At 36.8% G+C, this 26,398-nt stretch overlaps 2 protein-coding genes across 13 annotated transcripts in view; one reads left to right on the top strand and one right to left on the bottom strand.

The window, feature by feature from the left end:
* The window catches only part of BMAL1 (basic helix-loop-helix ARNT like 1), a 104,476-nt gene extending 99,107 nt beyond the window's left edge, over positions 1–5,369 (top strand). For all 10 annotated transcript variants that reach the window (XM_014783112.2, XM_087433185.1, XM_014783104.2 and 7 more), the window contains 2 exons: positions 3,419–3,521; positions 4,698–5,369. In XM_014783112.2, the coding sequence (XP_014638598.1) occupies positions 3,419–3,521; positions 4,698–4,858 (264 nt within the window). In that variant the 3' untranslated portion in view covers positions 4,859–5,369. The remainder of the gene's footprint in view (positions 1–3,418; positions 3,522–4,697) is intronic.
* A 794-nt stretch (positions 5,370–6,163) lies between these two features.
* Positions 6,164–26,398, bottom strand: part of BTBD10 (BTB domain containing 10) — a 65,860-nt gene continuing 45,625 nt past the window's right edge. For all 3 annotated transcript variants that reach the window (XM_087433187.1, XM_014783135.2, XM_087433188.1), the window contains 6 exons: positions 24,960–25,245; positions 22,366–22,468; positions 20,731–20,851; positions 11,424–11,621; positions 8,780–8,890; positions 6,164–7,275 (listed from right to left, as the gene is read on the bottom strand). In XM_087433187.1, the coding sequence (XP_087289313.1) occupies positions 6,968–7,275; positions 8,780–8,890; positions 11,424–11,621; positions 20,731–20,851; positions 22,366–22,468; positions 24,960–25,245 (1,127 nt within the window). In that variant the 3' untranslated portion in view covers positions 6,164–6,967. The remainder of the gene's footprint in view (positions 7,276–8,779; positions 8,891–11,423; positions 11,622–20,730; positions 20,852–22,365; positions 22,469–24,959; positions 25,246–26,398) is intronic.

Raw genomic sequence — 26,398 nt, 5'->3', positions numbered from 1 at the left:
ATGAATTGTCTGTAAAAGGTTCTATTTGAAAAAAGGTTTTGCTCCCCGCAAAAAGTTTCAAAATCAATAAATTAGTGGGTAAGAGCATCGTCAAAGTAGGAGAGATCAGGGTTTGAAGCCTGGCTTTGCCATGTGCTAACTCTGTGACCCTGTACAATGTTTACGCTCTAGTTTTCTTTATAATGGGACTAATATAGGTTGGGACAGCCAGCATCTTTGCACATGAAGTTCTATTATGAGATAATATATGTGAAAGTGTCTGGCCTTTGGTAATGACAAAGAAAATAGCATTGATAGATGAAGTCTGGACTAGGTACATCCCCCTGCCACTCCGGCGGCTTGCATGCTGTGCTCTTAGCTCTGTTCTCCTGTTACACCCCTAGGTCTTTCCTCCATATTGGATCCACCATCTCCTTAGGGTGGCTTCCCCTTCTCTGTTCTCAATTCAACTTTTAGGCACATGACTTCCTGGTATTACCAAAAATCCCACTACAGTCACCTGTCGCTTAACAACAGGGATGTGTTCTAAGAAATGTGTCATTAGGTGATTTCATCATTGTGCAAACATCATAGAGTGTACTTGCCCAAACCTAGATGGTATAGCCTACTACACACCTAGGCTATGAGGTACTAATCTTATAGGACTACCATTGTATATGTGGTCACTGATCGAAACGTCGTTATACAGCACATGATGGGACTCTGTTTTGAAAGGTTATCGCTCCAGTATCGTACTTACCTGTTACTCAGGGAACTTTCATATACGTTGTCTCATCTTATCCTCACAACTTTATATACAGGTGACAAAATCCAGGCTCCCAAATGTTAAATGATTAGCTCAGCATTTGTTAATAAGTATGGCCCCAAACTAAATTCAGGTCTCTGGACTTCTGATTCTTTTCATGCCAACAACTGCCAGAGATCTAAAAGTGTACTCGGCATCACAAAGTCCCAAGTATTTTCGAGGCATTTATGCAAAATTTTTCCTTTTCTTTGGGCTTATAAAAATGGGTCTGGGGGAAGAAATTCTGAATGTGTTCTCTTACGAGGCCTCAGCAGCAGAACTTATAAGAAGAGCAACCTAAACAAGATGGAGTTAATAATGACAAGAGCATTAAATAGTGTACCAAAGCCACAGGAGTAAAGGTGGCCCCATGCTTCCAGCCCTTTCCAGTCACTTTCAAATTTGGCAGGTCCAAAAATGAGCCATTTAGCTTGCCAGTTCTTGCAGTCAGGGTCAAGCTAAAAAGGGGAGGCTAAGTGAGCCTCATAGGTTCCAGGAGCGTCTGGACATCCAGAGGCACCAAGGCAGGTTTGGATAAAGCAGCAGTTCCCTAAAAGTCATCTGTAGTCTTTTGGGGGGTGCCCCAAGATCCTCTCAGGGGTCTGCAAGGTCAAAACTATTTTCATAATAATGCTAAAACGTTATTTTTCTCACTGTGTTGATACATGGACTGATCTTGCAAAAGCGATGTTGGGTAAAGTCCTGGTGCTTTTGCAAAAATCAGGGCAGTGCACCAAACTGTCGTAGTAGTCACTGTATTCTTCACTGCCATATACTCACAATAAAAAAATAAATAAAAAATGCTAAAGCCAGTTTAAGAATGTCCTTAATGAAACAGTAAAAATAATTACTTTTATAAAGTCCTTGAGTGAATCTTTTTAATACTAGTGTATGCATAAAGCACTTGTGCTGCATACTGAAGTATGATGGTTGATTCAAGGAAAAGCACTTTTTAAGTTACGAGCTGAACTAACCACTTTTTTCATAGAATAGCATTTTTACTGTTTCAAACTATGGTTATTCAGACTTGGGTATGTAGCATACATTTTCCTGAAAATGAATGAGGTGAACCTGCTACTTCAAGGAAAACAACTGACAATATTTGTTGCCTACAATTAAATTTTAGCTTTTAAGCAAAAATTAGAATTTTTGGAAAACCTGTATCTGCTACTTTGAGCTCTACAGCTTCCCAAAACTTAAAAGATATTTCTGATGATATAGGTAATATTAACAATGATGATGTTTTGATGTTGTACAATGAAATGTGTCAACATTTGGAAGATCTGCATAACTCAGTGAACCAAATGACCAATTTAAGCTATTTCAAAGTCATGCAAAGGTATAAGATCCATCCTAAGTGCCAAGATATACCAATGGATTTTAACATAATAGACTACAAAAATTTCATTGATATGATTTCAGATTCCACATTTCAACTGATCTTTAAGAAACTTCCACTTGTTGAGTTCTGATGTAATATCAAAGAAGAATACCATGATTATTTGAAAAGACTATTAAAATACATCTCCCTTTTCCAACTACATAGCTACTATGGGAGGCCAGATTTCCTTCATATACTTCAATCAAACAACATATCTAAACAGAACGAATGGAGAAGGAAGTATGAGAATCTGGTTAAATTCTATTAAACCAGACGTTCGATTTGCAAAAAATGTAAAACAGTGACACGTCTCACTAATGTTTTGTTGTTGTTTTGGAAAATGGTTATTTTTCATTAAAATGCTATTCATGTTAACATGTAATAAGTTTATTATATTTTAAAAATTTATTAGTTTCAACTTCAAATATACTAAATAGAGCCTTAATAAACAAAAGTTCTTTGGAGTACTCAATTTTTAAAGAGTCTAAAGGGCCCCCTAGACCAAAAAGTTGAACTGTGGAGATAAAGAAAGCTGTAACACCACCTACTGGCAAGGCCTGAGATCACTGCCTCTCCTGAAATCCAAGCAGCTGCCAAACTGTTTCCTCACCTGCATTCAAATACTTCTCAAAGATGCTTTTCTACAATGAGACTCACCCAGGGGAAGGAAGCTGCGGGGAGACAGGATTAAAGTTCTACTATTGGGGAGTGGTAATAATACTTCTCAGTGGCCTACCTTAAGAACTTAAACCACTGGTTACTGAAGTCGGCAGTGTAACTGGTGATAAAAGATTTACTTCTAGTGTTTTGTTGTTCATTTGTGGCTCCTCAGAGCTGTGTCTCTTCACAGTTAACAATCCTTATTCATCAGCAATATCTGTTGCTCTAAGAAGGTTTACTCCCTTACAGGGGAACTGTCCAGCTGGGCTCACTGAAGTTTGGTCCTTGGCCTTAAAGAAACATGTGAGCAGCATGACCCAAGGCAATTGAACGCTCTAGGGATTTTATTCAGCCTTTAAATTGCCTGTGTGGGCAGAAGCAAATGCAGAGAAAAGAGTAGTTTTGGGGAGAGGTTTTTTCTTACTGTGACCATTCCTAACAGTTTCTTGTTTATAATCATGCAGTAGGAAACTGAAGCCATTTGAAGCTTTTTTCCCCCACCTTCCTCTTTTAAACATGCTTCATTTTCTTGGTGACATTGCCTATGCTGATTGAAACTGTTGGTGATGTGAAAACGTCACTTTTCTTTGTAGATTTTAAATGGAGGGACTCCAGACATTCCTTCCAGCGGCCTATTACCAGGGCAGGCTCAGGAGAACCCAGGTTATCCATATTCTGATAGTTCTTCTATTCTTGGTAAGTGGCATATTATTTATTTCCATTGCAATGAGCTTGCAAAACATCTGGCATAAAGTCAGTTTTAAGAACTGAATGTACAAAATAAGCTAGTTTTAGATAAATTTGATAAGAACAAAGTAAAGGTTTAAAATGTGTTTACTTCAGTGTTGAGTTTAATGGTTGAGCTCGGGGGGGCCGGGGAGTCAGAGTTTGTCCCTGGAACTCAAGAGGAGACTACAGGGGCCGGCCCTGCGGTTTAGCGGTTAAGTGCGTGCACTCTGCTGCTGGCAGCCTGGGTTCAGATCCCGAGCGCGCACCGACGCACCGCCTCTCCGGCCATGCTGAGGCTGCGTCCCACATACATCAACTAGAAGGATGTGCAGCTATGACATACAACTATCTACTGGGGCTTTGCGGGGAAAAAGATAAATAAAATTATTAAAAAAAGAGGAGACTACAGCAGCCTAGACACAGGTTTTCTCCCACCACGTGGGACATAATCTCTTCAGAGGGAGAGGTGATGAAGGTTCAGAGATAAAGCCTAGAAGGGTGATCAATAAGCATTTCAGAAGGTATTAAAAGTCATTAAGCGATGAAGACTTTGCTTCTCCTATCCCACTCATCTTTTGCTCTGCTTGTCTTTCTAGATCTCTTTTTTTTCCTAGTTCTACCTTCCTGTTTGTCTTTCCTTCTCTAACTCCCTCCTTGTAACTGGTTATATCAGAACATTAAAATGAGGTCAATTCAAATGCTTTTAATCTTTATTGAATTTTAAGCACTCTATTTCTAAAAAGTTGGTTCTTCCCTCTGAAAACACCAAAGTTAAAAAAAAATATAATGCAATGCAGCCCCAAAAGCAGCCTCTCTTGCCCTTCTCACTCTACTGTTAAGTATAACTTTTTTATTAAAAGTGTGCTTAGGGGCTGGCCCGGTGGCATAGTGGTTAAGTTTGCGCGCTCTGCTTCAGTGGTCTGCGATTTGCAGGTTTGGATCCTGGACACAGATCTACATACCACTTGTCAAGCCATGCTGTGGCGGCGTCCCACATACAAAATAGAGGAAGACTGGCACAGATCTTAGCTCAGGGACAATCTTCCTCACCAAAAAAAAAAAAAAAAGTGTGCTTAGGAATTGCTTACTACAGTTAAACAAGCTTTGGTATTATCACTGACCAGTCTTTATCTCTTCCAACAGGTGAGAACCCTCACATAGGCATAGACATGATAGACAACGATCAAGGCTCAAGTAGTCCCAGTAATGATGAAGCAGCAATGGCTGTCATAATGAGCCTCTTGGAAGCAGATGCCGGGCTGGGTGGCCCTGTTGACTTTAGCGACTTGCCATGGCCGCTGTAAACACTACATGTTGCTTTGGCAACAGCTACAGTATCAAAGTGCATTACTGGTGGAGTTTTACAGTCTGTGAAGCTTACTGGATAAGGAGAGAACAGCTTTTATGTACTGTCTTCATAAAAGCCATCTCAGAGCCATTGATACAAGTCAATCTTACTATGTGTAACTTCAGACAAAGTGGAACTAAGCCTGCTCCAGTGTTTCCTCATCATTGATTATTGGGCTAGCTGTGGATAGCTTGCATTAATTGTATATTTTGGATTCTGTTTGTGTTGAATTTTTTAATCATTGTGCACAGAAGCATCATTGGTAGCTTTTATATGCAAATGGTCATTTCAGATGTATGGTGTTTTTACACTACAAAGAAGTCCCCCATGTGGATATTTCTTATACTAATTGTATCATAAAGCCGTTTATTCTTCCTTGTAAGAATCCTTTACTATAAATATGGGTTAAAGTATAATGTATTAGACAGTTAAAATATTTTTAATAAATGTTTCCCTTGTTCTATAAATACTGTTCACATTTCAAATAATTAGGAAAAAAATCCTACATGCCACAGGGCTGGAGCATCGATTTTCTATAGTGGATGTTTAAGGACGATCCATGCCAATGACATTTACAGTGCCTTTCTGGCCTTCGTAACAATTCTGGGACTTACATAATTTCCCCTTGTTACCAGCTTAGCTGTATTGTTAAGACAGTGAATCTCTAAACTGTTGCAATTTTAATTTATGTGAAAACAAAGCTGTTACTGCTTAAACACAAATTTCAAATCCTCTGAAATTAATCACAAATTCAAGATTAGATGTAAAAAATTGGCTTCTCTTCTACAACTCCTCTCTACCACTACTCACAGTCGTATGGCTTCAAACATTAAGTGACCCCAGACCCAAAGCACCTAAATACTTCTGATTCCTTTTTGAATTGGGCCACAGAATATTAAAAAAACAGCATTTGCATGAATAATATGCTAAGCAGAGCAACATATTATAATGAAAAAAGCACTGAACTACTGCCAGAAATTGGCTCTGAAACTTAAGGTTACTATATGACCAAGTAAAGGAATTTCACCCTTCATAGCAGGTTGGACTAGAAAAAGTTCTCTTTTCAGCTCTATCATCGTTTTGGATTTATAGTATATTTTATAATTAGTAGGGAACCTAGTACCTCATCACACATATATCAAATTGGAGTTCCTTGAGCTACTATTTGGTTTCTAGTTATACTGACAACAAGAAGACAGGAAATCTGCTAATTATGAAACTAAAAATCTGGTCAAGGTGGTTATAAAGTTGATCAGAAACGTTAAAACAATGGAATTTTATTTTGATGAAAAACTCGAGTTTACAATCATTTAGTAAATGAAGAGCAAACACTTAATTTTCCTATCCCATACCTCTTAAGGAAAAAAAATCATTAGTAAATAAATATCTGTGAACAGATAACGGGTAAGGCAGACTGGATAATAAGCCACCTCTGATGTTCACACTCCCTGCATGTGACTCACTCTAAAAGGGTGAAAACGGCACTGGAGATAAGTGATAAGATACAGGCTTTGAATCTCATTCTAATCATTCAAATAAACCCAATGATAAATACTCATTTTTTGCTCATCATGGGCAGCAAACTATACACGTTTTACTGAAGGAATACTTTGAAAGAAGCACTTATTTAAGTTACATTGTGCATCACACAACTATAAAAATGGCTTGAACAGTTCCATTTAACCACCATTTATAAAGTGCAACTATATAATATTCTGCATTTTATCTGGAGCATGACGAATATCAATCCAGACTGAAAGTACCCCAGCTGCCAATTTCCACGACTTCTTAAAAGATCTAGATGTGTGAAAAAGGACTGTCCCCCATACAAAGAACCAATTTCACAAACCTACTGGTAAACAAATACATTTATATGGATGCTAGAATTATACTCATTTAAAAAACCATTCAGCTACCTTTGGTCTTTAAAAAAAGCCTACACTGCAATATCCTAAACATTGTTATGTGCATCTCACAATGAAAAGAGTGGCTTTGCAGTGCAGAATGAGGAGAGTGCAACGTCACTGTGAAGAGTAGCATGCTATGGTTTCAAGGAACATCAGCATCACAGCATTGGATTCTGTGCATCAGGATCGAGGTCATTGTTGCCAGGAGGATGGATAGGGAGACTATCCAGCTCATCTACTTGCGGAGTTGGGTGCATGACTACCAGCTGGTCCTGGGGAATGTCTGCGGCAGCTGCTGCAAGGTTGGTGATAGATTTACTCTTTACACACTGAAAGTCCACATGCCGACTCTTTCCTTCTTCCTTCTCCCAGGACATTCGAATGAAGGGTCTTTGGACATAGTTGTAAATCACTTCTGGGCGGCCCCCAGGCCTTTTCTTTACTTTTTCTTTGTAGGTAGGATAACCTGGAGGAGAGAAAGGCTTTAAAAACTGAGGATACACACGCACATGTGTGCACACACACAGCCCCCCACACTTCTCACTCAATTTCGCCTGAAGAATGCTTTTCTGCTGAAACTCCTGAACAAACAAAACCAAGAAGGGAAACCAATATTCCACCCCCTCAGTCATCAGTTCAACAGCCAGAAACTGAAATCCTACTCATGTAATTCACAAAACCTTCCACCATCCTCTCAGCTACTCAATACACCAACCACCAGAAAAACATTCTTTAAGAGCATGGAGGGGATGGCTCCCAGATAAAATGGTGCGTAATCTAGTGCATCTTGGGCTCTAGCTGTGTATCCTTAATCTTACTATCTGGCCTCAAGGCCTGCAATTTACTGCCACATTAGCATTCTACTTTTCTTAAACCTAAATCTCAGCTTCATATTGCTCTGGGTTTTTTCTGTCCACTTCTTGCTAAATGACGAAGAGCTATAGAGCTCTCCCGCTTCACTGGTTCTAGGTACTTCTACACCCAGGTCAGCAAAGCCAATATCTTAAGCCCCCATATCATTTTAATGTTACTACTCCCAACAACCAAGCAGTTCATTCAGACTGGCAATTCCAAAGCAGCATTTCTTGATTAATTATACCTTCCTCGTCTTGGATCATAATCATTGAAAAGTAACAACCAGTAAGGACAATCCTAGTTTTGGAAAATTTTCAGTCATTTACCAGTAAGGCAATTTCTACAAAGACATAATCTCCTTAGACACCATTACAAGTCCCTTCCCTCCTTCCTACCAGCAAGAATTGCTAGTTTAGACCACAGACTGGCAAACATTTTCTGTAAAAGGCCCGAGAGTAAATATTTCAGACTTGTCGGCCATATGTTTCTGTCACAACTACTCAACTATGCCATTGTAAAGTGAAATAAGCCACAGACAATACATATATGAATGAGCATGTCAGTGTTCCAATAAAACTTTATTTATAAAAAATAAGCAATAGGCTGGATTTTGGCCATAGTTAGATCATAGTTAGAATCAGAAAAAAACAGAAAGGCCTCACATAGTAGGGACTCAATTCATGATTATTGCATAAGGGGATGTACGTAGGCATCATTGCTAGCTAGTATATTTAGCCATGCGTGGGGTATGTGTGTATGTGGTTGAGGTAAGGGAGTCATGGGGCAAGCAGGGCTAAAGACCTTCTAAAGACCTTCTATAGAATGTCTCTTCATTTCACGCTTTCAGTCAATTACCATCTGAAAAGCAGCACTTGATCAGAAAGGTCTCCATCTCTATTGTCTTGTCCTTGATTCCTCTTGGACTATCAGAAAATCTAAAATTCCCATCTCATCATATTCCAATCTGTCCTCTACAGAGAATCACCACTCTAATACAAGTGTAATCATATTACATCTTTAGAATATAGTATTCAAACTATATTCTAAATGGGATCCAAATTTTTAGCCTTGTTTTTTCAAAAGAAAACTAATAGAAAATAATGAAAATGTCTTACCTTCTATTCCCAATCGAATCTTCTTAAGACCCCGCTCCTTCAAAACTGATTTGGCCACATCTCTGTTTTCAATGTACTTGAAAAATCTGTATAATTTTGTGCTATAAATAACTGGAAACAAAAAGACAAAAATATTTTATTAAAATCAAAATACTTGGAGATGAAAAATTTATCTTGATCATCAAAGGGGCCTGACAACCCTAAAAGCCCAAATAATGGATGCAGTGATGCCAAAGGATGACTAGCCAACAGGACAGGACAATTCAGTACAGTTAATGTATAAGCAAATGTCTACTTAAGCTGAAACAAGAAAAGCTTTAATAACCAATTTGGTAACCCAATCCATAGGAAGAATCTCCTTCTGAAAGATATATCATACACAAACTTATTGAAATAGGACCTGCCCAATTTCTTCAAATAAGAGAACCAAAAGAAGATATCAATATTACATCATTATCAAGCAGGCAAAGTAAAGGACTTTGCTACAATGCCTACAAGGCCTCATCTACAAGGGAAAAACACTGCCTTGACAGAGAGTACAAAATGGATACATCTTACATTTCATGGATTGAGCAACTATTAATAATTCCCCAAAAAGGCAAAGACCCTCCCCACAAACTGTTTTTCATTCAGGCGAACAGCCCCATTTAATACTGATGTTAAAAATGGCAGATTCGAGCATGTTCTGCCTAGGTTAGTCTGTTTAGAGCAAACTGGCTTTGCAAAGGACAGACATTCCACTGACAACATGTTGAGTCTTCCAAATGTGCTGAGAACTTCAGGGAGTTAGACTGATGGACCTTCCTCGCCTTCTCTCTTTCAGGTGGAGTTATCTCCCTTAAAAGGTGAACTGCAAAGGTTTTTTCAAAAAAAGAAAAATACACTCACAAACCAAACATGCTGGTTTAAGAGCCAATAAATGGAAAATACGTATACAGATGCTACTCATGGGATAAGTTTGTGATTATTACTACATCCTTAAGATTGCTGATATTTTAAGATAAAGATTTTTTGACATCTCAGAATAGATGGTGTGATAATGTTACATTTAGGAAAATCAGGCTGAAGAGGCTCTCTCTTTCTCCTCAAATGAATCTTCTTTAGGTTGAAACATCTTGGCACAAAATAAAACATATTTAAGACTAAATTAAGTAAAAATGTTTTCAGTCCTTTTAATCTTCAAAGCTTAAGTTAAGAAAAAAGAAAACAAACTGAAAAACATTAAAATGGAAAGCTCAATAATTAAAAAGGAAAAGCCAGATCTACTGTAATTCCCTATCACTATAATGTTGTTTCTGTGTTCTATGGTTGGCTCTACTCTCTTGGAGTCAAACCTTTTGAAAACTAAAATACATATTATAAGTTTACTCATTCCTCTTTCTTAGCAGAAAATAATTTAGTATATTTCTTTTGATTTGGTAACCTTTCATTTTTCCTGTTTTGTTTAACTTTTTATTCCACGTATTATTATAGAAAATGATTGCCAACAAAGAGCCTAGGAATGAGGAAATAGCAATAGAAATGCCTATTACTACAACTGTCCACAAAAGAATCACAACACTCATTTAAGTACATCATGCAAAGAAAACATCTCACTGTAAATTCTAAAAAGTGCTACCAGAACTTATGTAAAAATAATCTTCTGAAAATCTTCAGAAGTCAAAAAGAATAGCACTTGGAGTCTGTTCTGTTTTGTTTTTAGAAAAGTGTAAGTAAAATGGAAAAATCAGAGATTAAAGGGTTTTGGTACTTTCTATATTTCTGTACTTTTTACGTAAACCTTAATCCTTACCGAGTCAGACTGGAGTACATACAGAACAAGATGCTGGGCTATTTTACCTAGCTCCTCAAATCATTCTTTTAACTCTATCTTCTTCTCAATCTATAAAATCAAAAATATTACTTTGGACTCATCAAGAAAAACAATATAAGATAAATTTTATAACAAAAGAAAAATCAAAAGGCTCTAATCAGAAGAAGTTTGGAAGTACACTAAGAAAAAAGTTGGTCACTGCTGCTCAAGATATGTTGTTTTGGTCAGAAATACCTAACTACAGTTCCACAAAGCTTTCTGAAGGGTCACTGTATCCTTCAGGAACACATATGATATTAAAAAAAGAACATCTTAGAACTTCAAGTCACCCTCGAAAGCAATGAGTTGAAGCTTCTCATTTTATATACAAATAAAAATTCATCTAAAAAAAACCAGCTTATTTTTTATAATCTACTATTCTAGGATCTACCTTTCTAGAATGCCTCTAAATGCAAAAAAAAAAAAAAAATCCATCAATATCCAAATACTCAACAAAGAGCAAACTATTTTTGTGCATGACAAGGGTGAGCACACTTTCTGTAAAGGGCCAGAGAGTAAATACTTTTGGGCTTGCGAGCCATGCGTTCTCCATTGCAACTACTCAATTCTGCCATTGTAGCACAAAAGCAGCCATAGACAATACATAAAACTTTATTTATAAAAACAGGCAATAGGCTAGATTTGGCCCACAGGCCATAGTTTGCTGACTTCTGGTGTAGTTAAGAGTTCAATGTACTTTCTTTATAAAAACTGTCCTTAGATTAACATTATAAGAGATAAAAAGAAAATGTGTGATGATTCAAGAGAGAGAAAACATGCCACAATACTTACTTTGTGAATACTCTTCTCCCATCTGTGGTGGATACTCTTCATCCCAATCAACCACATCATCATCTGTAAGCACCACTATGTGGCATTCTCGTTCGCCACTCTGAGCACTAGCTACCATGAGAGGCAGGATCATTTCTTCCAGATAAAATTCAAACTGTCTACGAGCACCATCATTTGATAACTCATGCATTAGAGCACCTGAAATGAAACCCACAAAAATACCCTGATTTTTTAGGTGACTGATGAGTAAAAGAAGAGCACAAGCAACAAACAAATAAAACATGTAAGATTAGTTCAGCATCTACTTTGGAACCCTATACACGATACAGTGGTTATTCTTTAGTCAACAAAACTTTTCCTAGGAAGAGTTGTTACGGAACTGTAGAATTTTACAGCAAGAAGGGCCAATTAAAGGGATCTAACACAAGCTCCTTTATTTTACACATCATGAAGTAATTTGCCTTAGGTTACAAAACTAATTTGCAAAATCAGAATTAAATCTTGATTCTCCATCCATAGCTCAGGGTATTTTTTTACTATATCATGTCATCTTCCATCAATATATGCAATTATATCTTAAAGTATACCTTAAAGGTATTTTTCAAATTATCCATATGAACTAAAGTACCTCCCATATTCCATCTTTCACATGTTTTCTTTATCAGAAAATTATTCACAAACAGCATTAATATTTCAGTGTAGGAAGAGGGGTGAGATGAATAGGGTCAACTGGCTTTGGGATAAGCCAAAAGGCCAAGCAAAATAAAGCATGGTGGATATTACATAGCAGACCTAACCCAAGAATTGAGAAGGGTCAAAGATAGACTTCACTTCACCCTCCTTAAGCATAGAACTAATGAACAACTTCAACTTCCCAAATACAGAGCCATAAATTCACCGACATTGACCTAATCTTTTATTTCTATTTCAATGGCAATGTCTTTTCTCCTACCTAAGGCTCTACCATCTCAAGAACTACTGGGAGGGTTAGAGAAGGACACTACAACTCAAATCTTATAGTCTCCCAAGGGAGAGTGCTTTTCCCCCTACAACATGTTGTCTAACTATATAATAACTACTAATAATATATAATTACTAATAAATGATTGATTAAAGAATTAATCTATATTATTATTTAGTCATGTCTCTCTCTAGGCTGGCTACTTCTCATTATGATTTTTTTTTTAATTCCCTTTATAGCCAAGCTCCTAGATGTATCAACATATTCTCTTTCTCCTAACTTCTGAACCAATTCCAATCCGGCTTCTGCACTCACTACTCCTCAAAACTGTTCTCGCTATGGTCTACAAATGAACTTTAGATTATTAAAGACAATGGACATCTTTGACCCCAATCTATTTGACCTCTCAGTTGAATCTCTTACAGGGACCACTCCCTCCTTCTTAAAACACTCTCATTCCTAAGAATCTCTGATACCATTATCCCTGGTTTTCCTTCTCTTCTCTGGCTGTTTTTCTTCAGTCACCTTTGCCAACTCTTTCTCCTCTAGCTGTTCACTAAATATGGATATTTCTCAGGACAATTTTAAGTTCTTTTCTTCTCTCACCCTATGCTGACAATTGCCAAATTTATTCTACTAATTCTGCCTTCTATATTCTAGATGCATTATATTCAACTGCCTTCTGGAAATTTCCACTTGAATGCCACCTCACAGGCACCTCTAACTCAATATATCCAAAATTGAACTTAAAATCATGTGTTTTCCACATCAGTAAATGGCATCACCATCCACTCAAGTTCTCAAAATCATCTCAGAAGAGTGCTGGGCATACGACAGGCACTTAAATATTTGTAGAATAAATGAATGAATCCTTGATTCCTCTTTCATCTCTTAATTCAATCATTCCCCAACCCCTATCAGGTCCACCTCTTAAATACATCTTGAATTGCATCATTTCCTTCTCTGGAAGATGCTATTTTCCAAAGACAGTTGCAAAATCTCTTATGCCACATGCTTTTCTGCAATGTGACCTTGACATCTCCTCCCAAGAGGTGGGGTCTAATCCCCCTCCCCTTTAATCTAGGCTGGTCACACTGATTGCTTATAACCAGGGGAGCATGGCAGAGGTGACGGTGCATGACTTGCGGTTTTGCCTTGGTCTCAGGAACACTCGCCCTCCAAATGCTTCCTCTCTGAACCCAGTCTCCAGCCTTGAGAAATCCAAGCCACATGACGAGGCCACATATAGGTACTCTGTTTGACAGTCTTAGCTGAACCCAGCCTTTGAGTCATGCCCAGTTATCCCAGGCAGCAGACATGTGAGTGAAGAAGCCTCCAGCCTTTTGAGTCACCTCAGCCCTTCAATTCTTCACAAGATAAGGCCTCAGATATTGTAAAGCAGACATAAGCCACCTCTGTCGTACCCTGTCTGAATTCTTGACCCACAGAATAAAAACGTTTATACTTTATGCTACTAAGTTTGGAATGGTTTGTTACATAGCAATAGTTAATCAGAATACATTCTATCCCCACTGCCCCTACCATAGTCCAAGTCATCATTAACTCTCGCCCAAACTACTGTAAAACCCTCTAACTACATTCCCTCAACATTTGCTTTTGCCCCTCTGTAATTCATTTTCCCCATGGCAGCCATATCTAATTATGCCTGTCCTCTAGTTTAAACCTTTCATGGCTTGTACTATCCTTAGAATAAAAGTCCCAAATCTTCAGCTTGGTCCATAAAGCCCTGTTATGTGAAAAAGGGAGTTACAGATCAGTGCACACAGTCCTTTAGAGAAAATATTTTCTTTAAATACTATCCATATATTGATGACTCTCACATATAAATATCTAGCCCACATTTCTCTCTTGAACTTTAGAGATGTATACCCAAAGGCCCACTCAAGATTTCCACTTGAATGTCTAATAGGTATTCCAAACTTAACATGTGCAAAATCAAGCTTCTAAATTTCTGCTGCCCATGAAGTCTCCCTATCTCAAATAACGGCAACTCCATACTTCCAGTTAATTAAAGCCCTCTTCTCTCTTCCCCATATTCAATTAACAAGCAAATCCTGACAACTCTACCATCCAATATATCCAGAGTCTGATCACTTCTCATTGCTTCCACCCTGATTTAAGCCACCACCATCTCTTACTTGAATTATGGCAACAAAAGTAAGTTTCCTAACTATCTCTTTGCTTCTGCCTTAATTCCCCTTCCAGTCCATTCCCAACACAACAGCCAGGAGTGATTCTTTTAAAGCATAAGTCAGATCAGGACTATAGCACTGCACAACTCTACAGTGAATTGTGTGTGAATGGTGCTCATGAAATGGTAAAATGTGGCAGCCTTACAGATCATATCACCTCTCTGTTTAAACCTCCAATGGCTTCCCATCTCAGTCACTCAAAGTAAATGCCAAAAGATAAAGGCTCTACATGACATCATCTCCTACTAGTGACACTCTCACTCCACTCAAACTATACTAGTCTCTTTGCTGCTCTCAAAAATGCCAGGCAGGCTGCTTCAAAACCTGCACTTACTGTCACCCTCTGCTTGGATTTTACTTAAATTTTCTTCTCCAATGAAGGCTTCTCTGTCTACTCTATGCCCCTTCCTTACTTTTTCCCCCTCCTCAGCACTTATCACTATCTAACATACCAAATGTTTTTTGTTTGCATGTTGTTTGTTTACCTTGTCTGTCTTCCCCAAAAGAGTGTAAGTTCCATTAGAACAGGACGTTTTGCTTAGTTTGTCCATTCTGCATCCCCAGAACTTAGAACAGTGCTTGGTACAGAGTGGACAGTCATTAAATACTTATTCAGTTAATAAATTTTGTTTTCTCTCTACTTCTCCAGCCTTATTTCTCACCACTTGCATTCCGCCCCTCTGCTCTAACCACACTTCCTTTCTTTCAGTTCCCTGAGCATGTCACATTCCTTCCAACTTCACAGCCTCTGCAAAACCCTTTTCTGCTGCCCGGTATAGTTAGCTTCTTTCCCTCTTTGCTCTCAGCTTTAATGTCACTAACTCAGATAATTATTCTCCACAGCCCCTTTTACCCTACACTTCTCATAGCATCTCATTTCTTCACTGCATTTTTCACAGCTTTTCACTACTTGTTGAATGGCTGTCTTCCCCACTAGACTATAAACTCCATAAAGGCAGGGACGATGTCTGTCTTGTTCATCACTATATATACTACATGCATGGAACTCATGATAAGCCTGATTAAGAAGGAAAAAAAAAACAAATTACACATTAAATAGCAAACTAGAAATACATAGCTGGTACTTAGGAATTAGAGATAAAGACTTAGAAATCCACAGTGTACAGGTAATATGTGAAGCCACAGTGACGAATGGCATCACTCAGAATAAGTGTATAGATTCTGTGAGAGAGAAGGTAGCTAAAGACAGAACAGTAGGGAAGGACCACATTCAGCAGATAAAGGATCAGGGAGCAAGTGAGAGAACGAGAAGCAGAAGACCTAAAAGAAGGATGTCAAAGAGCAAAAGGAAAAGAGAGTCAAGAAGAAATGGGTGACTTAACAGGGAAACCTAAAGGAAATACCTTTAAAGACAAGGATGCCAGAATTACCACTAAATTTAACATTATTCTAGCCAATTCAATAAGACAAAAAAGATATTAAAAAGTATTATTTATAACAAGGTCAAGTATCTACCAAGAATATATGAGAACCAACTGAAAAAACATGAGAAATAAACAGAGTTCTGTTGGGTGGCTAAATATAAATGTACAAAATTCAATAATTTCTTATATTGGGGCCGGCCCCGTGGCTTAGTGGTTAAGTGCGCGCGCTCCACTGCTGGCGACCCGGGTTCGGATCCCGGGCGCGCACCAACGCGCTGCTTCTCCGGCCATGCTGAGGCCGCGTCCCACATGCAGCAACTAGAGGGATGTGCAGCTATGACATACAACTATCTACTGGGGCTTTGGGGGGAAAAAATAAATAAATAAAATCAAAAAAAAATAATAATAATAATTTCTTATATGTTAGCAGTTAGAAAATTCTACATACAACTACAACAAAAAATACAAAATAGCAAAGAATAAACTTAGACTAGAGCAAAAGTTTAAAAAGACATAAAAGAAAACTGAATAAATGGAAAAACAACAGTTGGAGCAGGAGTCAGTATAGTAAACATGTTTATTCTTCTAAAAAATTAAGTTCAAAGAATTCCAATGAAAAGCTCAAAGTTTTTTAAATGATAATTTTTTGAATGTCTAGAATAGACATAGGTCAGATGTGAGTACAGTTGAGCCTGAGGATTACTCTATATGAAAAGAAAAAGAGGGCCAGCCCCGGTGGCCTAGTGGTTAAGTTCCATGCACTCCACTTTGGTGGCCCAGGTTTGTTTCCCGGGCGCGGACCTACACTGCTCTCTTAGCAGTCATGCCATGCTGGCGGCCCACATACTGAAAAATAGAGGCAGACTGGCATAGATGTTAGCTCAGGGCAAGTCTTCCTCGACAAAAAAAAAAGAGAGAGAAAAAGGCTAATGATATGAGAGAAGACAACAAGTGGAATAGGGTCTTAAAAAATACATGAGGGAATAAAATAATTTATTCATTCAACAAATGTTTATTGATTTCTTACTATATGCCAGGCACTATGGACACACAGTTGAAAAGATATAGTCCCTGTCCTCAAGTTCAAACTGGTTTAATGCTACAAACTGAAAAACAGCAAGATCAAGAGCAAGAACGAGAGAACACGTGTGTCTCTACCGTTTCAGTGTCCCTGTTTCAGTGACTCCACAGGCAGGATCTGCCTCTGATCTCCCTTTCTCAACGGGCTTAGATATAACTTCATTTTTTTGGTCTTTGATTGCAGTCCCATTGTCTCCTACATGGATGGTGCCTTACTTCCCAGGCCTTCTGAATTGGTGCTTTACTCAAACTTTAAATTTCATTTTCCATACCACTTTCACCTAAAGACACTGTATTTTCATTTCTTTTAGCCCTAGGCCTTCATTCCTGAGTTCAATCCTGGTTATCAAAACTTCTTCTGGATTACAGTGCTTACCTGGGAAGAGAATGTAGACACTGAAGAAATTTATAGCCTAGCTGGGGAGCTACTATTTACCATAGATTTCCTTCAGTATATGTTTAAGTTCTAGTACAGAAGATTGAGAAGTCAGTTCCTCCCTGTACTAATCTTCTTGCCTCCAAACATACCATTCCTTCTGCTTGGAACAACTTCCTCTTCCCTTTCCCCCAGAAAGCTTCCTCAAGCCCCCATCCCTGAGTTAAGTACAGTTCCTATATGCTCATTTAGCACCTTATTCTTCCTCTAACACCGTAATATAATTAACTTGTCTGTCTTTCCCACTATACTGCAAGCATAATGAGAGCAGGGACTTCGACTTTTTTTGTTGCCTTTTATATATCTAATATTTGGTACAAAGTGAGTGCTCAATAAAAATGCCGAAAATGACTGATATTACTATGTAACCATCAAACGAGTTGTTATTAAAGAATATAGTTATTCACAATATATTTCCATGTGGAAATATTATAAAATAGCATGTACAATACAATCCTTTAATATTTTTTCATTTAATTTACCTTTATTTCCTAATTTCGCTACCTTTTATTTTAAAGCAAACCCTTATTTAACACTATGCGTCAAGCACTGTTCATGTAATCTTCACAACAATCCTATGAAATAACTAATAATATTGTCTCCATTTTAAACATGAGGTAACTAAGAAACAAGGTTTTAAGTAACTTGGCTAAGAAACCCAGGACTCTGTCTATTCAACAAACATTTAGTGCTCATACAATTTCTTTTTAAGTTAAGAGACAAACTTAGATATTTTAGTGTAAAGTACCATTTCAATATTCAGTAAAGGTACATATTTGCAGAAAAAAATTATTTTTGAACTCAAGTCTATACCTATAGTATCCTTTTATATTTTTACAAGACCATTTCTCTCTCTTCAAATTCTATATAGTTTTGTTTTAATGAAGTCTATGAGAATCTCTAAATTTTTAGTAACACATATTACAAGTAATCTAGAAACAATTACAAGTATTATTTAAAAGCCAAAAGTCTACGAAAACCATATTACACATATTTTACATAAAGATTCTTACTTTTAATTCCATAACAAATAAATGATACTTAAGAGTGATGAGAAGGTAACTAAGTCCAAAGGATTACAGAACGGAAATCCATACCATCTATAAAAAAATTCTAGTGTTTTTTAAGACAGACACCAAAATTCCACATCTAATTATACGGAGTTAAATTAAAATGGTCCCATGAATAAAAAAACATAAAACTTGAAGTCAAGGATCTATAATTAGAATAATTAATGTTCATGTTTAATAATTAATGCTCAATTAGAAACATTTTTTTAAGAGGTGAGGAAACAACAACTTTGTTCAAGTTTACAGTTGTATGCCCTAGCTGTCCAACTATTTGACTTTAAACTTTTAAATATCACTTATAGAGAAATGGACTCAGAGGTGGACCATCCACTTGTTTGTCCTATCTATTGATTTTCTTTTTTTTTTTTTGTGAGGAAGATCAGCCCTGAGCTAACATCTGCCAATCCTCCTCTCTTTTTGCTGAGGAAGACTGGCCCTGGGCTAACATCCATGACCATCTTCCTCTACTTTATATGGGACGCCGCCACAGCATGGCTTTGCCAAGCAGTGCGTTGGTGCATGCCCGGGATCCAAACCAGCAAACCCCAGGTCGCCGCAGCGGAACGCACGCACTTAACCGCTTGCGCCACCGGGCCGGCACCCCATCTATTGATATTTTTATAGAGGCTTTAAAGAATGGCAAAAATAAAGTGGTACTGAGGAACAGACAATAAGGCCACTCTTTTTCAAAGAGTTAGATCATTATGGAGCGTGAAGAAGAACAGTTATATTTAAGTATACAGTAGGTGCCTTAAAAATTTAAATAAAATTTCCCATTCACAGTTTCTAACACACCAATCTTTGAAAAGGTACGACAGCACTTTGCCAAGCTGGTGTGGAGTTTAGGTAATGAAGTAAAGATAACCATATGTCTGGAACCAACACAAGGCTATAACCACGTGTGGGAAACTTTTAAAATGGCTTCCCACTGTATATGGGATAAAATGTAAGAACATTAGTTTGGACTCAAGACCTTCCATAATCTGGCCCACCTATTTATTCCTGTGTCCTTCTGGTCCTGATATAAAGTCTCTGTTCCAACGGTTATTTCCAAAGTATATCTTTGGCATCTTTGCTCTAAAAATCTCAGCTCTTAGAATGACCTACCCACTCTACTCTTTCTAAATCATTCCTATTCGTTCTTCTTTTTTTTTTCTGTGAGAAAGATGAGCTCTGAGCTAACATCCGATACCAATCCTCCTCTTTTTGCTGAGGAAGACAGGCCCTGGGCTAACATCCGTGCCCATCTTCCTCTACTTTATGTGGGAGGCCGCCACAGCATGGCTTAACAAGTGGTGTGTTGGTGCGCACCAGGGATCGGAACTGGCAAACCCCCGCCCGCCAAGGCGGAGTGCATGCACTTAACCGCTGAGCCACTGGGCCAATCCCTCCTATTCGTTCTTTATTACCCATCTCCTCTGAACTCTTCCTCAAACCCTCTAGCCCACAATGATCTCTCCTTCTTCTCAATTTCTCCAACCATTTAATATCCAAGCCAACATTTGATAATGCTCATATACTATTTTGACTTTTCTGTGTATAATCACCTTTCTTTCTTAGGCATGGCATAAGCGAAAGGGAGGGGTGCTGGGGAGGTGGTGGGAGGAAAATACCAATCAAAGAGTTAGGATTCCAAAGTTCTACACCTTGCTCTGAGATTATGTTTGAAGTTCTTAGATGAAGTCACTTAACCATTTGTATAAATGAGGGCTAGGTATTCAATTTAAGGACAAATATTGTTTTTGAGAATTATTTGTACCTTCCATAGTGGCTTAGGATATTATCTTACATGGTAACTATAAAAAATTATAAATTTTTGGTTGATGTGATCTTAGGAGTGAAGCCAAACACCACACTTGACCACACTCCCAAGCTGGGAGATAAAGATTGGCAACAAACGATAAAGGAAATAGTCGAGGAGGAAATTTGGGAGAGTCTATCAAAAAAACAAATTATTAGAGTTGAAAAAAAGTTTTGGAAAATTGCAGAAGGAACTTATAAAGATCACTGTAGACTTCCCAAAATAATCTTCATGGTACTAGAATGCTTTACAATTCAATTAAATAAATATTCGAAGTGTAGATAAATAGCACTATTTCAGGCTTTTCATTCCGGTATATTGTAACTCTACAAACCACCCACACACAAAACATTATACTTACTGAGATCTCTACATTTAATAGTACTATATTCAAAAGAGATACAAAGATAGTCACATGCTTCTCTCAGTTCTGGAATAGATATGCCATCAGGACAACGGATTATTCCTGTTTTATAGTAATCCTAAAAAAAAAAAAGGTAAGAATGCATAAAACATCTGGAGCATGAGGTAGCCAAAACTTATTATTAAGGTTGGGCTAGTAGCATTTTCTAAAGTACCAGAGCTCTGAGATTTCTGATTTGTGGAATTTTAAAGTTAGCTGGGACCTCAGACCTAAAATGAACCACTTTTTCATTTTACCAATAAGAAAAACTTAGGGCCAAATGGGAGGAGTGGGGGGGTGTCACTGACTCATGCAGTCACAGAACTATTTAACGGCAGAGGTAAGATTAGAACCCAGGTCTTCCCATTAATTATGCATCTCTTCTCTCTACTACATCATACTAATTCATATGTATTTTCTCCCCTAAAAGTTATTTTTCTATATAACTACCATAAATTTTTAAAATTTTTTAAAAAGGAAGGTCAATGATATATTTTAAGTTACCTTAAATATTACCTAGAGAATTGAGCAAAATTTATTATTTTTAGTAAAGAACTGTAAGGTCATATCCAAGTATTAAAATATGTAAAACAGAATGCACAATTAGATATTCTTCCTCCAAATACTATCCTTTGGTATTTCCCATATCACTACAATCATTAGTAATTATTTCCAAAATCTACTTAAAATGTTGTTAAGGGCTGGTCCCAGAATTAAAAGTAAGTTACTCCACAGCTGAGTCATAAAAACTTTTCTTACTTGTCAACTCCATTAGAGGTCAAATGAAAGTATGGGCAGCTGAAAAAAAGCACTTCACAAAAAATTAATAGCTGCCTCATTTCTTGAGGTTCAGAACTACAGTAACACAATTTCTAAAGCTGCTGCATCAACGGAAGCAGAACAACATCTGGTACTTGTCCGAGTACTAACAACCTAATCAAGATCAGCTACTTTTTCTGTCCCGTACCTCAGGATCCTCCCTCCTGTCTTCCCCCAAAACTATTTGAGGAAACCATATTTTCAGACTGTGGCATAAACTGTCACACACTGTAAATCAAATCTTTATCACTAATTTGAAATTACAAGTAGGGATGCTATAATACTAATGCGAATATTCCTCAAAATCAAAGGTTAAAACTTCAAAATTTATGGTCTAAAACAAAGATGCTAACAAATATATTTTAGAGGTCACTTTCAGATGTTCAGAAAGGTCCATATTTGCTGGTTATGTACAATAGGTAGCCACATTCCCAGGTAGCAAAAAATGATCAACTTATTATATTTAAGAGAATTAAGAAGGGAGTAGTAATATGACTCCAGAAATGTTACCAGTAAACCCTTGAGAGAATTGCCTATGCAGACCTAAGAGATGAAGCATTCCCTATCCTATCTTCCCAAAAGTCATAAATTCACTTATTTATATCATATTATCTTTATGTACTAAAATAAAGATGAATTAAATGGTATTTGAAAAAAAATAATATCCTGCATACCTCCATAGAGATATCCAAGTAGAACTCTGCTTGCAATTCAAGTATCTACCAAGAAGGGGTCAGATGATTAAGTCAATATACATAAGAAACAAGAACTTACCAGAATAGCTCGAAACACAGTGGAGCCAATTCCCTCTGCCACCTCATACTCTCCCTTCTCATTAGGACGTGTAAAGTTATGCTCTCTGCCTGATCCAAACATCCTGTGATAGCAAATAATTGAGAAGTATATCAATAGGATACTTGCTTCAAAAGGGGAAATTGATTTCATGTACAAAAGTAAAAAGGAATTATAATTTAAGCATTAAATTAGTTTAAGAATTTTTATCAGAAATTTATTCTGGCAAATGTAATAAATGAAGGAATATAAAAAATATCTCCTTTTTGATGAGAGGGAACAGTAGCACAGATCCTCTATAAGTAAACAAAACCAAGTGATAAAATTCAGAAGCTAAAGAACGTTCCAACCCCTTCTCCTCAGGTGGGGGAAAAAAGAAAAATCAACCTATCTAGGTAAAAGGTGATTTTTATACTAATCTTACGTGAAAGAAAAAAAAAAGGAAAAGGGAAACCATGTTATCTGTACCTTTTCCTTAAAACTGCTGTCTTCATTAACTATAAATATAAGAAATCTTGCTCAAAATTCTTACACTTGCATCTAGAAGTGAAAAACAAGCAAATACTGGAGTAGAGAGGAATGAAGAAATCAAGAGGAGAATGAAAAGTTTAAATAAGTGAGAAAAAGTAGTAAATTTTTTTTTTTTTTGGTGAGGAAGATTAGCCCTGAGCTAACATCTGTTGCCAATCCTCCTCTTTTTGTTGAGGAAGATTAGCCCTGGGCTAACACGCATGCCCATCTTCCTCTACTTTATATGGGACGCCACCACAGCATGGCTTGATAAGCAGTGCATCAGTCCATGCCCAGGATCTGAACCTATGTACCCCAGGTCGCCAAAGCGGAGCACATGAACTTAACCGCTATGCCACCAGGCAGGGCCCATAAATATTTATTTTTACATAAGGAAAATACAAATGGATTTATGTTTTTTCAAGTCATGTTGTTGGCCCTTTAACAGTAACTATTTAAGAAAAGAGGCAATTTGCAAAATACGTCCTTCAAAATGAAAAGTTTAATGTTACTACTCCCAAGAAAATTTTTAAATTGTGATTTAAGGAAATTGAACCTCTGAATTCAATGACACCACCATTCCTAAAGTAAACACGGCTGATGTAAGTATTCTGCTCAATTTCCCAATTTAAATGGTTTTCCCTTTTGTTATAACACAGAAAACTATAAAGAACAAAGCTTTTTTATTTCAAAGTTACCAAAAGAATGATAACTGCTTTTTACAGTTCCCATGAATATTAATTTTCATCCCCAAAGATATGCTTTAGTCAATTGACATGAAAAGAAGCCTTCACTGATGAAAAAAAAAGACAGCCTTTCAGGAATCAAATGTCATGCAATTTTCTCAAATACTTGAACTTTTTACAAAAGGGGAAAGCTATACTTTTCAGATCAATACGGACACACACACACACACAAAAAAAATCTTTGGGTTTTGTTTTGTTTTTTAAAGAAAACAGCTGAAGCAAAATATCAAGCATCTACTTTTTAACTGTTTCTTTAAAGTTTAGGTAAAAATATAAAGTATTAACAGTGTCAAGTCATCCTCCTAACAGCTTCCATCAATAATCTTCCCCTATGCTACTAAAAATACATTAAAGCCTATAGTTTAAGTATTTTTTTCCTCACAGATATAAGTAAAGTCTAGTGCCAAAGTTAAAAGAAAACATTTATCTACTCAAAATGTATACAGTGTCATATGCTAGCATTTATTCTGTATTTAGGGACACCGACAAATCACTCACACACAAAGGCATCCAAATAGTTACTCATATGCAACCCAGAAAAAAGCCACAAGTTTTTTACCTCATGGAAACTTCTATTTCATTTATATGCCCCTTCATTTTATAGAGTGAACAGAAAAAGATACTAATTTTACAATTAAAAAGATACTAATTTTACAATTAATTAAAAGGTATTTGATCCTAGTTTTGGACACACTGAAAAATCAAGTCCACGCTGTGTATATCATTTTTAGATTGCAGTTCCAAAAACTACAAACTTTACATTAATCTATTACTCTAGATCAGCAAAGATTAGAAGATGACTATTATCGCTCCTTCATTGTCCTAACTACTTGTTAATAACACTCTTTTTTTTAAGTATCTATATCAAACTGACAATTCATGATAACTTTTCAGCTAATCAAACTGTTAGGTTTTTTTTTCTTTAAACAATACTGATACCTGCTGTATTTGTGGTTGAATTTCGGAGCCCCAAGTAAAGGAAATGTATTATCACTGTTAAATTTACCTTGTTAGATATAATCTATGGTAACAACCTGTAGAGATCTTTTAGTATCCAGTCTTCATTAACTAATATATTTACTACTCCTACCAATACAGCAAAGATCGTTAGAAATAAAACCAAGTTCAAGATCTGGCCCCACTAGTTTCTAGTTGTATTAACTTGAACAAGTTATTTAACCTCCAAATCTCAGTTATTTCATCTGTAAAACAGGAACACTACATTCCAACAGAGAATTGCTATAAAACTTAAATGAAAAAAATAAAATAATGTGAAAGTGCTTTATAATTAGTAATATAAAGAACTGCAATAATACAAACCTGCCCAACATTGTATTTGGCTGTGCAGTAAAAATAGATGGGTCTACGACAAATCTAGTGTTATCCACTATTAGTGTCACTCGTTCTGACGTTCTTACATTCCGAGCTCCTTCTTTTGCATTTTCATATACAAACACCATCTCCCCAGATGCTTTGCAGCTACCATCTGAACTTGACTGACTACTGTTTCTGCTGCTGTTCCCAGCACTGCTACTGGAACTATTTGGAGATGCTTTTTGAGGACGAGGGCTGCTTGGACGAGAGGAACTGTGATCTTTTTCTCGTTCTAAAATAAAGATGTTAAACAAAGTTATGCAAATTTCTTCTAAAAATTCAAGAACCAAATACATCTTTTTAAAATTCTGATTTAGAAAAGTTGTTTTAAATCACAGTATTTCTGCTTTTTGACTTCAAATAACAATTTCACAGAATTCCATAAATGTTAATTTATTTCCCAGGAATAAAACCTAAAACATCAAAATGTTTTCTAAAATAATTCATCTTCGTAGACTTTTAAAAAGATGTATAGCTGACTAATGTTGACCCAGACTAATACCAAAATTAAGGTAAATTTTATGTTATTATTCTACTTAAAAGTATATAGAAATCCAACGAACAGAATAATATCCTTTTTTCTTTTTTTTTTTTTTTTTGTGAGGATGATTGGCCCTGAGCTAACATTCATTGCCAATCTTCCTCTTTTTGCTTGAGGAAGATTGTCACTGAGCTAATATCTGTGCCAATCTTCCTCTATGTTGTATGTGGGACGCCACCCACAGCATGGCCTGATGAGCGGCGTGTAGGTCCACGCTCGGGATCCAAACCTGCGAACCCGGGGCTGCCAAAGCGGAGCAGGTGAACTTAACCACTATGCCACCGGGCTGGCTCCAGGAATAGAATCTCCTTACAAGCCAAATAAATGAGCATTGAAAGTCAGTAAAAGATTAACAAGAATATCAATTAAAACTGTCCTAAATATTAAAAGTATTAAAACTATTCTGAGAACACAAAGCACCAACTTTGGAATCTCACTATGTTAACAAGGGCATTCCAAAACCTGCAATTTATCTCACAAAAGGAAGGTCCCAAAGGATGAAAAAAATTTCACTAAGGACAGCAAGAAGTATTTATTTTTTTAAATGAATTTTAATTTCTACTAAATAAAGTGGCTTTAACAGCTGGTAATATACTGCTTTCTTTTCATTCTCACTTTTGTTGAACAAAGTACTGCTACAAATTTTATAGAATCATTGATAATTTTAATAGGTAGGAAATACTGTTAAAATTCAGAAAATTTTCTTTAGATGTTCCAATATTCTACAAAGGGGAAATTAAAACTAAGACTTTCTGATAAATTTCCTTTAGAGGCTAGATCACTAAACTTTAAAGGTGACCTAAAAATGTACCTCCATCTCATCAGTTTCATCTGCTTTTCCCAA

The sequence above is a fragment of the Ceratotherium simum genome, chromosome 7 (assembly GCF_057802395.1).
Source record: "Ceratotherium simum simum isolate JZ-2026a chromosome 7, ASM5780239v1, whole genome shotgun sequence".
NCBI classification, from domain to species: Eukaryota; Metazoa; Chordata; class Mammalia; order Perissodactyla; family Rhinocerotidae; genus Ceratotherium; species Ceratotherium simum.
This window is presented reverse-complemented; position numbering and strand designations above follow the sequence as displayed.